The 15,087-nt window shown below is 40.3% G+C and overlaps 1 protein-coding gene and 1 long non-coding RNA gene across 3 annotated transcripts in view; one reads left to right on the forward strand and one right to left on the reverse strand.

Annotated features, from left to right (window-relative positions):
- The first annotated feature begins 858 nt into the window (after window positions 1-858).
- The window catches only part of pax2b (paired box 2b), a 29,696-nt gene continuing 15,467 nt past the window's right edge, over window positions 859-15,087 (forward strand). For both annotated transcript variants that reach the window (XM_063482873.1, XM_063482872.1), the window contains exons 1-5: window positions 859-1,411; window positions 3,009-3,174; window positions 3,660-3,857; window positions 6,702-6,781; window positions 6,868-6,987. In XM_063482873.1, coding sequence (XP_063338943.1) covers window positions 1,369-1,411; window positions 3,009-3,174; window positions 3,660-3,857; window positions 6,702-6,781; window positions 6,868-6,987 — 607 coding nt within the window. In that variant the 5' untranslated portion in view covers window positions 859-1,368. The remainder of the gene's footprint in view (window positions 1,412-3,008; window positions 3,175-3,659; window positions 3,858-6,701; window positions 6,782-6,867; window positions 6,988-15,087) is intronic.
- The window catches only part of LOC134633807 (uncharacterized), a 52,629-nt gene continuing 47,765 nt past the window's right edge, over window positions 10,224-15,087 (reverse strand). The window contains exon 4 of the long non-coding RNA XR_010094788.1: window positions 10,224-10,384. This is a non-coding gene — a long non-coding RNA (uncharacterized LOC134633807). The remainder of the gene's footprint in view (window positions 10,385-15,087) is intronic.

Below are 15,087 nucleotides of genomic sequence, written 5' to 3' on the forward strand. Positions count from 1 at the left end.
TTTTTTTTTTTTGGACCACTTTGACAGCCACCTTTAAATTTGAGAAACTATACAGCGCCATCTACAGAAGCTAGGCGGCACTGCTGCGTGCGTAGCAACTTTCACCTCCAACCATCACCCCGGTTACGTTTGAACCACCGCAATCATCATCACAATCAGCAGAATGTAGTAAAGTGAATACATGTGCATTTACATAGCCAGTTTCAACATTTCCTATATCGGATTAAAGGGAGAAATAGGATAAAGACAAAAACAAAATGGGCCTAAAGTGGGCCCAGGGCTGGCGGCAAGATCAATAAAATTATAATATTAATATTTTTTTTAAAGAAAAGAAAAAAAAGCTTAATAAATAGGAGAGCTACTTCATAGCTTTGAAGAATGGATGGATGTCCGGTATATTCCCAGAAATACGCTTGTTAGTCCGTTTATTTTAGGGAGGAAAAAAATCAGACGAAAACACACATTTAAAATATATATATATATATATATATATATATATATATATATATATATATATATATAGCTCTAATTCATTGATTTAAAACTTCCAATATGCGATCATATAATTCACTGCCGTTATAATGTCTAATAAAGTCTGATATTTGTAACTCGGAACTCCTTATTTATCTCCCTCCCCTTCCTGCCGGTGTGACAGACCCAGAGACCTCCTCATTTGGACCCCCGGTTTTTTGCGTTGGCGAATCACAAAGTGTTGGCATCTATTGCCTTTGTCTGACAAGTCATCCATATAAGCAAAAGGGGGGTCTGCAGAGGGGAGGGGGAGGGAGGGAGGGGAGGGTTGCAGCTTTTAGAACCACAGACACAGAGAGAGGCTTCATTTCCAACCCAAAGATCCAGCCTAACGCATCCAGCGCGAAAGAGAAACCCCGACGTGTGTGTGCTTGTGTGTGTGTGCGTGCGCGCAGGTTCCCTTCGCCGTTTTGACGCGTGAATCAAAGCCACCAGGACTAAAGGAGATACCGGGCCCTGCACACTGGAACCTGAACGTTTCGTTTCTGTAAAAGAGACCCAGTTTACTCGCTGGCATGCTGTGAGAATTACCTCTGGTCACTCCAGGCTTTGAAAAAATACCGATAAACTGAGCACAGGTCGTGTTTCTGAAACAATCCTTCGGTCATGCTTTGCACCTGCCAGACCTCCGCTGCAGGACGGGACTGTTAAAGAAAAGAAGGGCAACTTTGAGGGGGAAGAAGTTGCCATTAGATCGGTTGCTGAAGCGGGGGTGGAGGGGCAAACTTAGTCCCTCCATCGAGTAGAATCACCTTTTTTTCTTCTTCACATTTTCATTCTTGATAGGAAGGCGAAACGGCGACTTCAGTTGATTATCTCTCTTTCCTTTGCTATCCAATGGATATTCACTGCAAAGCAGACCCCTTTACAGCGATGCACCGTAAGTAGCACAACCCGAGTTTCTTTGCCACTGCAGCTTTTGCATGCATGCGGATAAAATAATAACGGGAATATATAATATTTCTGCACAGCACAAAGGCGGCTCGCAGCAGCCTGTATAGCAATTTGGGACGTAACCGGCATCTTCGTGCATTTAAAAAGACAAAATTACCATCTGATAAACGGACGAACAGAGCCTCAAAAGGAATCATAAGACTGGCAGTGGAATAAATATTATATTTAATACGAATTTCAGACCTTATATCTTTCGTGTGCGCGAATTTGAACCTCGCGAAATGTTCTGAAATTGTCACAGCCAAGCTGCTCCGCTCACAGCAGCAATGTGCACAAATTCAACTTTTTTAACCACTAGTAAACAAAGAACATGCGTTGGCAGGTACTTTGTAATTTACACGTGCATCCCCACGTAGCTTCCCGCGCAGCGCGCGCGTGTGTGTAGGCCTAATAAGTCAGGACACATTACACATCTATTACTCAAATTACCCAGCTAACAACAAGCTCTGTGTGCAGCACTTTGTAGTCAACGCACAGTGTGCTTTACTCGTAATTTGGCGAATGTGTGTGAATTATTGATAATCTCTCCGTTTACTAAAATAATATGTAATATGAGTAATCAAGGCTTGTTCAATTATTTAAAATTTGCATGAAGGGAATGAAGGAGCTAGTAACTTAATAGCCAACAGGAGCCGTGAGGTTCTAAGAAAATATCAAGTCTTTGTTTCGACTGTGTGAAACTTTCATGGAGTGTCAAAAATATATTTATAATATTTTTTAAATTAATTTCGGGACATGCATTTCCGTTGTGGAGGAGGCTTACAGGTCCAATTTAAGGAGGAAGATGTCACAATAAGAGATATTATTTACAATAATATTTAAAATATTAGAAATAAACACATGCATATTCTAAATAATTTTGTGGTTGAGTAGGTGAATGTCACATCGATATTTATTTATTTATTGAAAGTATTTTTAATTCACGATGTTTGTTTTAAAAGGTTAATGTTTGAGATTGATTTTTGTAACTTAATTTGAGTAAAATATATATACATATAAAAAAATAGACCAAGCAACATTCATCAAAATAATAATTACAAAAAATGTATTTTAGTCAGTTTTTATTTTGTGAAAATATGTGACCAAATTAAATAAATATTTAATATCTTACATATTGCTTTGCTCTGCTGTCACTATGTCCACTTTTAAATCTCCAGCAATTGAAACAATCATATAATTTTGCGATTATTCTGAAAACATATTATTATTTAGTCGCTTTGGTGGAGCTGTTTGAGAAACAAAGAGAAATATGGCATTGTAATTTCATAAAATTAAAATAGAGGCTACATACTTTTTTAATGAAAAAATATATATATTTTAAATTACACCATTAGAGGGTTCTCGATAATAATAAATGCATGAAGGTCAGCCTACTCGCTTATATTACACATGCCTTTGCTCCGTGATTTTTTTCTGCCTGATATAATTTTTTTTTAAATACTCACCTGCCTGGACCTTCCTCTCTATTACGACCTTATGTAATGTTACGTCTGTTTGTGGTGTTGCTGTTGTATCCCACGTAGGGCACGGAGGTGTGAACCAGCTCGGCGGGGTGTTTGTGAACGGCAGACCCCTCCCGGACGTGGTGAGACAGCGGATAGTGGAGCTGGCCCACCAGGGCGTCCGGCCCTGCGACATCTCCAGGCAGCTGCGGGTCAGCCACGGCTGCGTCAGCAAGATCCTGGGCAGGTAGGTGAAAACTCTCAGCCCTGCATTCAGCCAGGCAGGTTTTCCTAGCAGGAGACTAAGTAACGCAGATGTAAAATAATGTGGGGAGAGGGAATTGAACATAGCAGAGCCTACTAAACTCAGCTCTGCTTTTGATAATCTTGAAATATAAATGAAAACTGCCTTTGAGTAACCGTTATAATTAGCAGCCTGTTAGTTTGGGGGGGTCAGATGACTTGTTAGTTTAGTGTCCACTAAAAGGATTTGACAACAGAACTATATCTTTGCACAGCGTGCGGTTTCCTGCTAGTAATTATTATTTTATTTTTATTTAAAGGTAACGATTAAAACTGATTGGGTTTTTTCTTTTTTCTTTTTTAAAGAAGTTAAATCTTTCACACTTTCGTGTTAAACAAAATTTACCCACTCTTAAGGTTAACAGCCCGTTTATTGTTCGCATTGATTTAATTATTGCAGGTTTTTATTTAAAATACTATGTTTTGCAGATACTACGAGACTGGCAGCATCAAACCAGGGGTAATTGGTGGGTCTAAACCCAAAGTAGCCACGCCAAAGGTTGTGGAAAAAATAGCAGACTACAAGAGACAAAACCCAACCATGTTTGCCTGGGAGATCAGAGACAGACTTCTGGCAGAGGGCGTCTGCGACAATGACACTGTTCCCAGCGTCTCATCCATTAACAGGTAGGGGAAAATGGAAATTATAGAGTGACTTCAAAATAAATACACAATTTGGATTTTTTTTTTCCTTTGTGAATGTAGTTTAGGTAAACGACGGGCTGCCGGATGTAAACACTTTAATGAAGAGGGCCGGCAGGGCGCAAATTGAAAATCATTTATCACTGTATGTCTGTGCTAAACGCACCACCCACTGCAGAATATTGTTTGACCAACTTCTTGCTGCCCGGCACGCCGAGGCTGCCTGCGGTCTCAGAGGTGCAATTCAATCTTTCAGGCCAAACTCCCTCAACAATCAGCAGTACATCCAGGACTGAGTGAATCTGTCGAGATGAAAACCGATCAATATTCGGTGACCAGATCCCGTGGCGCTATAAAGAAGGCCAATTTTCTTTAGCACATCTAATGTGCTGGAGCTACTGCACAGAGAAAGCAACGCGGGTTTTTCAGCAAGATATTATTTCGGAAATATATATATATATATATATATATATATATATATATATATATATATATATATATATATATATATATATATATATAAATTCAAACATCTTTTTATCACATTTTCAGTTCATTCACAATTGTCCCTATAATTGCTTTCATCTCTTCAAAGTATTTTTTTTATAGTTATAGCCTGTATTTTGAAAACGGCAGTCACAGCAAGACCCAGGACATCCCCACTACCACCTCACCCTTCCTTACCCTGTCCCCCTCCCACCACCACCACCACCAGAGATCCCTGGTGATGAACTTTGGTTAAGAGGCACTGTTCCATAGAGCCAGCATCAGCATTACATTTTAATGAGCTGATGGGAGAGCATGGACAGCTCCACACAAGACATCTTTTAAATAGAGAAAAGGCTGAAGAAAATTCATTTCATGCTTCGTGGCTGCTTAAAAAGCCCCATTTAAGGAGGCTCAGACACATGTATGTGATAAATTCAAAATGTACATTAATATCATTAAAAGAGCCCTATAAAGTTTTTCAATTCCAATTAAAGCTTTCTATTTTGGAAGGAAGCTGTGTGTGTGTGAGGGGGGAGACTTATGTGTCTTTGTTTATGTGGGAAATTAAAATGTGAACACAAAGAGGTGTAATTCTATCAGCCAAATATGAGAGCTACTTTGAATTTCTATTATGGCTTAATGCTGAATATATTTTTCAGTAGAACTCATGTAAGAGTTCAGTGTCTTGCTCCAAAAACACATATAAATGAAACTCTATGGGCATTTGCTTTGATTTAGCTACGGCTAAATATTTTAACATAACAATGAAATTTTAACAATGAAAACATCCTCAGTGGTTCGGTCAGTTGCAGACTTAGATCCAGCAGTTCTTAAAAGTCACTATAATAATATCTTAATACATTTCAAGAAAAGTTTGTACTTGAAAAAGGGGTTTTCCCAGTTAAGTAGTTATGTAGAAAAAAAGAAAAAACAAGGCCATAGCCAGAGTCTTTTCCAGCTGGATGGTTGTGAGTGAGTGGGGCCAGTTGTGGGTTTCTGTGGCAGACAATTTGACCTCAGGACTTGTGACAAAGGGGATGCTTGATTTAAACACCTCTCCCCTGTGCATGCATTATTAAATGCTACAGAGATAGTGTTGTACTGTGCGTCAGGGCCACCACAACCAACAAGTAACGCTACCTTGGGTGCTAGACATAAAAAAAAAGGTCTTCAATGGCGTTCAATATTATTGATTCAGGAGTAAAGCAATTTTAATATCTCTTCAGGGGATTTTCAGCAACAGCCAGGTCATTAATTCATTCTCCCAAATTGCTTATTCAATATCAAGAACATGGATACCAAATAAAGTCTTTGAATTTATGTAGCACACACAAGTCAAGGGGTCGAATAACTGTTATGGGGAGAAGCGAAAAAAATTAAAACATCAATATGCGCTTTCTGCAAAGGCTTGTTGTTAGGTAGCTTTGCCTTCGAGGGGAGTTTTCATGGTTTTTTGTTTTTGTTTTTAATTGACAGTGTCGGATTAATTTTTCTGAAGGCTTCTGGCACCTACAGCAACATCGATATCTGAAGACCAAAATAAAAAGAGCATACTATTTTTGATTCAGAGTTCTAATCTACATAGTCACAAATGAGCGATAAGAACAACATCTAAAAGGCTCTATGGTCCTCACGCCGCCTTTTTTTTTTTAGTACTTTTAAATGGCTCTCGTGGCATACGTGATGAATAGTTTTAAAGTTTACAAATTATTGTGACAGCTCCCTCTCTCCCCAGTTGCCATTCAGATTAAAGGAATCTAATGCTGGCGTAAGCTTGTGCAAGGCAATAAGGAACTATTGCTTTCCTGTCACATATAATTTATAGCTTTCTATTTGCATCTGTTTGCCCGTGTGACTAATCCCCAACTTTTTCTCCCCAAGCCCCGATCAATACAACCTCATCCGCACTGGCACATGGGGGCTGGTGGTTCTGCGGAGATGTTTGATCTGGGAGGCAAAGCGGGCTGCTATAGGGCTGTGATCGGCCCAGTGAAACCCCCTTCACAGTGGGGGAGAGAGAGAGAGAGAGAGAGAGAGAGAGAGAGAGAGAGAGAGAGAGAGAGAGAGCGTGCTGATTAGTGTGGGCCAGGTAGAGTCAGTGAAGCTGATCATTGAGGTGAATTGATGTGATTTCATGCTTTGTTTGCACGATCACTCAGACCAAAAGTGCAATGAAGACTTTTCTTCAGTCTCACCTTTAAGGTAGAACCACTGACCAGATCCCCTCTTGTGTATGAGTTACATTTGATAGCTTATTCACAGTAACTGCTATGACTGATTTCTATGCATAGATAAGTGTCATATATGTGAGGTGACATGTGCTTTTCTGGTGTTGCTCAGGATCATCCGAACAAAAGTCCAGCAGCCTTTCCATCCATCTCCTGATGGGACATCTCTGTCGACACCAGGCCACACAATTGGTAATATTACAGCTCCCATGTGTGCTATATATGTATACATGTATATCAAATAGGAGTTGCTGATTTTTTTTCTGTCTTTTTCTCAGTACCAAGCACAGCCTCTCCACCTGTAACTAGCGCCTCCAACGACCCTGCGGGATCCTATTCCATCAATGGAATTCTGGGTATTCCACGATCCAATGGTGAAAAGAGGAAAAGAGATGAAGGTAAGTGAGATTTTTACTTTTAAGAAAAAACGAACACATAAGATCAGGAGAAAAAAAAGTCTTTTTAAAAACGAGGTTACAGCTTTATACTATAAAACCCTCTGTGCTGAACATGCAATTACAGCATTCAAACCTGCTTCAGTTCCAGTAGATGACCCTTATAAAACACCTAAGTCTGAACTCTGTTACACTGCTGTGTCAACCTGCCAAGGAGTCTTTTGATTTGAAGACACGACCTCCGCTGTTGTCTCCTGCAATTAATCTTTATGGAAGTGATTAAAGGGCTTTAGATAATTACATGTCAAGATGATGTAGCCAACCACCCAGGTCAGTCAAGAAAGCGGCTATAGCTCTGTGGAGGGCTTGTGGTTTTTGTTTTTTGTTTTTTTAGAGCAAAAGTGGCTCTAGTTTTGCAGCTGAAGTCGTAGGTTAGTGGATGTAAGGGGGCCTGAGGCGATATAGATTATTGGTTCTGTAAGCAATAGGCTTCCTTAATGTCACTACATAAGAAGCTGATGAGAATAGCTAAACAGATGCACTCGTGTTACAAGGCGTGTATGGGTATGGAGGGATGATGTCGCTGCTGAAAAGGGGCAGTTATCTCAAACAGGGTGGGGAATGAGTGCCTTATTTCTGCAGTGCTCTGGAATGAGAGCTAATCAGAGCGCGGCAGCAGTTTACATAGCGTCTTCTTTGTTCTGGCGTTTGTTGAGAAGCACAGGGGTTTGCGGGATATTGAGTGGAATTGATGTTTTATGTGCGTGCAGGGAGGGAGGGATGACTAATGACCTGTCAGAGGTAGATTTCCTGGCAAAGATATAAAAACCAGCATGACGTGGACATGGCAAATGACATAATCAAGTCTTTCCCTGTAAGAGATGCAATCGCAGTGGCATAATGCAAACGTCTGGTATTTTCAAGGGTTCATTTTCAGTCGTTCGAGGACCTCTCATATTAGCCAGGGTGTAATGTCTAGTCACTGAATGATAGAATGCACACATTTCTATGCAGATTGCTACTGAAGGGCAAAGAGGTATTAAAGGGCATGGAGAGGAATAAGGTGTGTGTGTGTGTGTGTGTGTGTGTGTGTGTGTGTGTGTGTGTGTGTGTGTGTGTGTGTGTGTGTGTGTGTGTGAGAGAGAGAGAGAGAGAGAGAGAGAGAGAGAGAGAGAAGGAGAACTGGCCTGTTTTGTGGAGGTCTTCCAGGTGACAGCGCCATGTTTCTATGGCTATTCAGTCTCAAATGATTCCCCTGATGTGCTGCCATTTCTGTGATTTAGGTGCTCGTCCAGCATTACATAGAAAGAGTCGAAAGCTGCATGTGTGTGCGTGGATGCGTGTGCCTGTGTGCGTGCGTGTTTAAGTCAGAGTAGGGCTCATACTGACAGAGATGGTGGAGCTTTGGTTCTTATATACTCTCGCTAAAGCCAACTGGTGCCTACCTGAAACTACAGGGTCATAGATACTTCATCTCTCCAAAACATAAAACCTTGGGCCTTTGGCCACACACAGCTGCAAAAGCAATGTCTTGCCTCAAGCCACAGTTTGTAAGAATAGTATATTACATACGATGCTACCCTGTAGACACAATTGTCCTGTTGCTGTCTTCCCTTAAAGTGCACTTTACCAAACAAAAAGATTTTGCTGCTGGTAGGTTAAACTGTCCATTGTACGAGGGCTCTCGCTACAGTTATGCCATGTTCTCTGCATGATGAGGAATGCAAAGATTTTTGCTTTAGTAATAAATTTGAGCCGCTGAGTAAATGTGATTCACTGTGTGAATAATGTTCTGACATTTGAGCTCCAACTCCAATCTGTCCTCTCTTGTGGTTTAGGAGGCCGATATTGCCATGTAGTAATATTTTAGGGGTGTATTTTTGAAAGTAAAGCATTTATGCATGATGTGGACTCCGCTGACATCACATTTAAGCGGTAGTTGTAGCATTTGCATATTCATATTATATACCAACGAAAGCAAAGATGTTCTGAGATGTTAGAAAGATATTGCTGTTATCAGAGCGCTTCATTGTTGTTTTGGGTTCAAAGCAGATTTTCTCTCTGTGTTTCAGCAATGCCTTGTTTGCTGTTCAGACATATCTTCCTTCACTCAGTAGGCAGTAGTGTATACTGGGTTAATGCTGGGATTAAATTTCCTCACAGCACAGTAGCTTGCCTGAGCCCTATTTAACTTGGTAAGCCTCATGATTATTATGGCACAAGCAGTCATTATCAAGGGTTGAAAACATGAACAAAAATGAGAGAGAAGGAAAGGAGGGGAAGGGTTAGGGAGGGGAGGCAGTGTGCAACACAAGCCCCGGTGAAATGGATTGGCCGTGTAGCCCAGAGTATTTGTTTTAGGCAGTAGCCGTGGCTCTCTGCCAAGCCGGCAGACAGCTCCTAAGTTTCCAAGTCAGCAGTGCCCTTAAAAAAGGTTCCCCCATTACAGGCGGGATGTAGAGATAATGTAGTGTGACACACGTTATGTACACTGGGTCTCGGCAAGAGGAGCTTCAGGGACACAGGTGTCATAAGAGCCATTAATCTGCTATTGTCACGTGTTATTACAAATTAAAAGTAGCATGTTACACTTGGCAGCCATTGTTGCAGACGGACAGGGTGTGGGAGAGAGAGGGAGGGAGCACGAGCGAGACCCCAGGAGATGGTGTCTTTGGTGACCACGGCTGTCTGCACGTTTTACAAATTGACATATATTAGAATTCGCAATTCTGCAGAGAAAAGCTATTACCTCACAGATTAACATCCAAGTACCCCACCACCCGCCTCACCCCTGCATCCCTGCTCGAAAACCCCCCACTGCTTTTGACACTGTGGGCTTCAGAAAAGACAAAGGAGAAGCTGCTTCTCCCCGAGTGAAGTAAAAACAGTCGAAATATTTGAGCACAAATTTGCTTTCAGTGTTGTTTTTGAGTTTGTTCGTTTTTTTCATGTTATTAGTGAATGTGTGTAAAAGCTGAATTGACTTAAGCAGACAACTCGGAGGTGTGTTGATAAACAGGCCGTGTCCATGAAGTGTGTCCGGTCCTTTAAAGTGATATCATACGTCCTTTCAAAGCGACTCGCCAATTGCACAATCAGACCGGTAGATGATTCTTAATTTCAGTCATTGTGTGTGCTTTTCTTGCTTTTTGTCTGGCTTTCTTTTTTGATTTATGAAAGAAATACCAAGAGAGAAATTTCATGATAAGATGATCATCATATATTTCAAAACCCAACAACAATAGCCAGTGGCAGTCAGAATGGATGTGATTCTGTGCTTCAGTAGCTGTTGAATTAATTATTTCTCATCTCTGAGCGTCATGAGGACTGAACTGATGCGTGTGGATGGAGATGAGTGATGGAGCGGGCCGCCGTCACACCCTGCTCTGTGTATCAGCATCTGTTTTGGGAGAGAGGAAGAATCAACACAGGAACTGGGAGTGCAGCAAAATGTCAGCACCGAAGTGTAACCTCCGAATTAGATTAATAAAGCCTTTAAAAGCTTGGCAACATCACAACAAATTAATGGCCACCAGTAGGTGATATTCGACGTACCCAAACTCTCAGGAGTAATCACATTTTTTTGCAAGTAATCAATTAGGCAATGTTTGGCTAATAAAATGTGAAATAATGCAAAAAAAATGGGTTTAAAGTTCTCAAATTCTCCAATTAGAGTGATATTAAACAGAGAAAAGCAGCAAAATTTCACATAAGAGAAGCTGCAAAAGGTTAAATAATTACCAAAATTTAATTTCTGCTGATCTACACAATTTGTTGTGCCTACAGTAACACAGAAAAAAACATATTACATCCAGAAGACAGTATTTCATCTATGTTTACATAATCAGAATAATCAATTAGCAAGCCAAAATGAAGCTGAGTTCATCCAATTTGATGCAAACGAGTTTTAATTTGATTTCATTTAGCCAAGAATTGAATCAGGCGGGAAATTATACAGGTATATTATTGTGAAATACGTGAATGTGTTGAGGGAACAAACTCGTATGCATGTTGACATGTTATTTAAACACGAAGCAGACCGGGTGGGAGTACAGTTGGGAGGGGGCAAAGCTCATTCATCTGAGGAAGTCTTTCCTGACCTCAAGGTGCCTGCTCATGCCTCAAACACAAACTTCAAAACTCAATTTTCATTAAACAAAAGAGCTTAAACTTTTATTCTGAAACCCCTCTCTTCTTCTAAGAAAAGCTGCTATTCATACTCAGTCTACACTTCATTTGTGATAATTGTTATCAAAAATAACAACTGTGACGGAGAAGCCAGTCACTCAGACCGACTTCAGACTCGGAGTTGCATTGGCTAAAGTCTCCTGCTAGGGGTCATGACCTCTGGGTGCCAATCCTGCAGAGAGGAGGCTGCTTCATAAAGCTGGTTATCTGATCTGATGGAGGCTACTCCCTTGTTACCAGAGTGTTAATACAGACCGATGTCAAGATGAATATCTTCAGTGCCAGCGGTGATCAATAAGTGACCACAGAGCGAGACAAGCAACAACAAAGCCACTGTGGTCAGAGATTATTATCACTGCAGCGTAATGGGCAGATTTAGAAATGTCCAGATGATGGGTCGGACTTTCTGAAGAGATTTTGAAGCACTTATGCAAGCTGATGCATTTTTATTTAACAATATGTGTGGCTATATAAACAAAATGTTAAAGTTAACATTTCTAAATTAAAATATCTCGCTTTTCCAGTATTGTGTAGATCAGGCTTGGTCAAATTTAATTGACAGCGCCTTCAGCTCACTAACACATTAACTCTTTAAACCCTGAACCATGAAATAAGTAGCAGAAAATTCTTTTTTTTTTTTTAAATATGCATTTGTGAGTTTAGTTTGTGACAGTTTATTATTTCTTTATTGCTTAAAAATGTATTATGCAATTTATTTCACACTGATCATGTGGAAGTCTCAAAAACACAAAAAATCACATATCAAATGTGATAAACTGGGCGTTAAGAGGTTAAACTAATGAGGCAGAAATCAGTCAAATGTAAATTATTATCAAAATATTAATTAAGATACTATTTTTTTCAATCTTGAGTATGGAAAAGTAAATATAAACAAAAAAAAACCTCACACTCCAGAGCTTTTCCAGTTAGGCCTTTCTAGGTTTGACTTAAAATAACTACCTTGCTGTGGTTAAGCAACTTTTGTCATGGGTTTTAATGATAGCAACAGGGGTAATAAGGTGAGAGAACAATCATAGTCATGGTTTAAAAAAACAGTTTTCACTAGCAGCAGGAATGTCTGGTGTTAAAGACGTTTTGTTGGCACTTATAATGACATAATTGTACTCTTTTTTTATCCTAATGCACAGGAGTCATAATTCACTTAAGAACAATATGTTCTTTTGGGGCTTTGGTGTTTTTTGGGGGGGAAACATTCTCCAAACTACTCAAACCTATGCTTGAATAATCATAATTACATAGCTTCCTGAATGGTCTTAAGAGAGTCGTCTTCTTCACCAAAACACCACCTCTGCTGATTTGTCAGAAGAGAATCAGTAGCAGGGAGGGCAGATTGGACTGAGTGGGAGGAAAAGTGTGTAGCTTGACCCAGGATGGTTTGTCTTGTGTGTGGGAAGTGTATTCCACACTGGTGAATGACAAATATGGTTGGGGGTATTGATCAGGGTGTTGTGGATCAGGCTCGCTGATGGAAAGTAATTAATGACTCTATTTGCTTTGGTAGCAAAGAGGACAACTGGGTTTGATAAAGTGACTTGGTGCAGCTGTAGCAGGTGAGATTATCCACCTGAATGTGCCAAAGTGCCACTACAGGGGGAAGAAAGCAGTTTTTTTGGGGGGAGGTGTTTCCTTATTTTTGCTTTTAAAGTAATAAATTAAACTTTTTATCAAGTAGTAGAGCTGTATCTTTGTGTTTGCTGGGTATTGCACAGATTAAATCAGTGGGGATAGACCCCTCTAGGGGGGTATAGAGTGACACTATGAGGGGCAATAAGGGGGAATTTTCATATGCTATTGTGCTGAGCATGACATCACATATTTGTTTGTTGACTCCTGGTTTGTCCATCATATTTATTTTTAAAATGAAACATGGGTACCAAGGAGTGGATCTGACTAAGAAACAAAGGACACTGTACGCTCATACATCCTGTTTTATGGTCTATTTAACTTTTCATGGGACCATACTTTACGAAATGAATGTCACGTTGTATTAAATAGGACTTTGCACTAATAATTGAAAGTACAAACTCATTAGGAAAGTATTTAATGAGGTCATAGATCAAAGGAGCCAAAGGGTTGTTTTTTTAAATGCACTTAATTTTTTTTCAGCTGTATTAGACTTCACTTTTCAGAGCTGCATCCATCTTTTATATACAGACTTTCTACTGCTAACCTATGTCCTGTAAGCTAAAACCTCGAATTTATATTCATACTAGGGCTGGAATGGATTATCTCATCTAACTTGATGTAAATCGAACGGTCATGTCAACATTCAGTTTCAAAACTGGAAACAAAGAGCAAATTCAACCACCTCAAACTTCTTCCTTTGCACACTATGTAATACATTACCCAGTTTCCTCCTTTGTCACAGCACCATTATAATTACTGTGGCTGCTTTGTCACTTCATTAATTACACAAATAAATTCATTTTAGGGCAGTTGCTGAAGTGAATGATGCTGCTGTCCTTCCTTTGCAGACACCCTCTACACATTACCTCATATTACCTCTTTGAAAGGTAAATGATGCATCAGTGAAACTGTTAATCTCCCAAATCAGATCTTCCGCATAGCAAAAATATAAGAGTTCCTTACAATGCAGCTCTATAAAAGCCTTTTATGCAAACGTGACACTGACTAAGAAACTCATGGCAATATTTGCGTCACAAAACAATACAGCCTGCAGCACTTTTAAATAAACCTTAATGCATTTATTTTGGAGACTGAAAGTTTTGCTAACAAGATATTGTTAGCAAAACACTTTATTTCTTGACATTTTTGCAGCCATCAGCACAATTTTGGCTTATGCACACCTACCTATGGTCTTGTTTATAGCTCCATCAGCTCCTCTTTGGAGAGTCGGGTTCATCCTCTGGCCTCAGCCGGTGAAAAAAGGTCAAGCAGCAGAATAGAACGGCAATAACCCTCCCAAATGGTACTATCACACAGACATGATTGATCAATTGAATTCCATGGCAGAGAAAAATGTGGGATTAAGTAGAGTATTATACGCACAATGAGTTGAGGCATGATGTTCATTTCAAGTTCATTTCAGCTCCCTCTTGCCACCAGATCAGGCAATCAATAGCGGCCTTGCATATCATATATCACCACTCTCCCACTGAGGGGAGAACATAATCTGCCGCAAATTTAGAATGACAGATTTGTAAGGGAGCTGAAGCTTTCTGGGATCCGGGGAAGGAGACCTACAGACACTGTCACTGCAGCCAGGAGAGGTGGCTGAGGGGGTGTGTGGGGGGTGGTTAAGAAGGGCTGGAGAAGAGAAAAAGAGAGGGCGCTATGGAAGGATGGTCTGTGAAGGTTTGAAAGCGTTGCACACAAGTAACAACGGGAGAGGCATCCTTCTCCCAACAGACGAGTAATCAGGTCAGGAGTCGGAAGAAAATTCCCGTGTTTGGAGAGCAGGATGATTGAACGAGAATGTACAATTTTATTCAGCCCCTTGTCCTCCGCTGCTGCTTTCAAATGGAACCACCCGCTCACCGAGAATGGAAGCAGTATTGAATTGTGAAAGGGAAATTGTGCTTTAAAAAAAAAAGGCTGCTCTTGATTTCAGTAACATCGGTAGGGTTTTGGGTGGGGGGGTTCGAAAGAAGGAAGAAAAAAGCACTGGCTGAAATGAAAAGGCACTATAATGGGCTTGCTGCTGCTTTCATTAGTACACATGCTTGCCACAACATGTATATATTTGCAAGTGACGGTAATCCATCAATTACCAGAGGGCTTTCAGATCATGATGGTGTTAATACTGTGGAGGGGTGCAGGGAAAAGCCTGTGTAATGTAGCCAGTGGCTCACCACAGCCATTAAGGTACAGAAAAACCTGCACTCCATTTCTCAGATCCCCCACAGAGAAGGTACAGAAAAAAAACATGAGAAG

The sequence above is a fragment of the Pelmatolapia mariae genome, linkage group LG8, assembly GCF_036321145.2.
Source record: "Pelmatolapia mariae isolate MD_Pm_ZW linkage group LG8, Pm_UMD_F_2, whole genome shotgun sequence".
Lineage (NCBI taxonomy): Eukaryota > Metazoa > Chordata > Actinopteri > Cichliformes > Cichlidae > Pelmatolapia > Pelmatolapia mariae.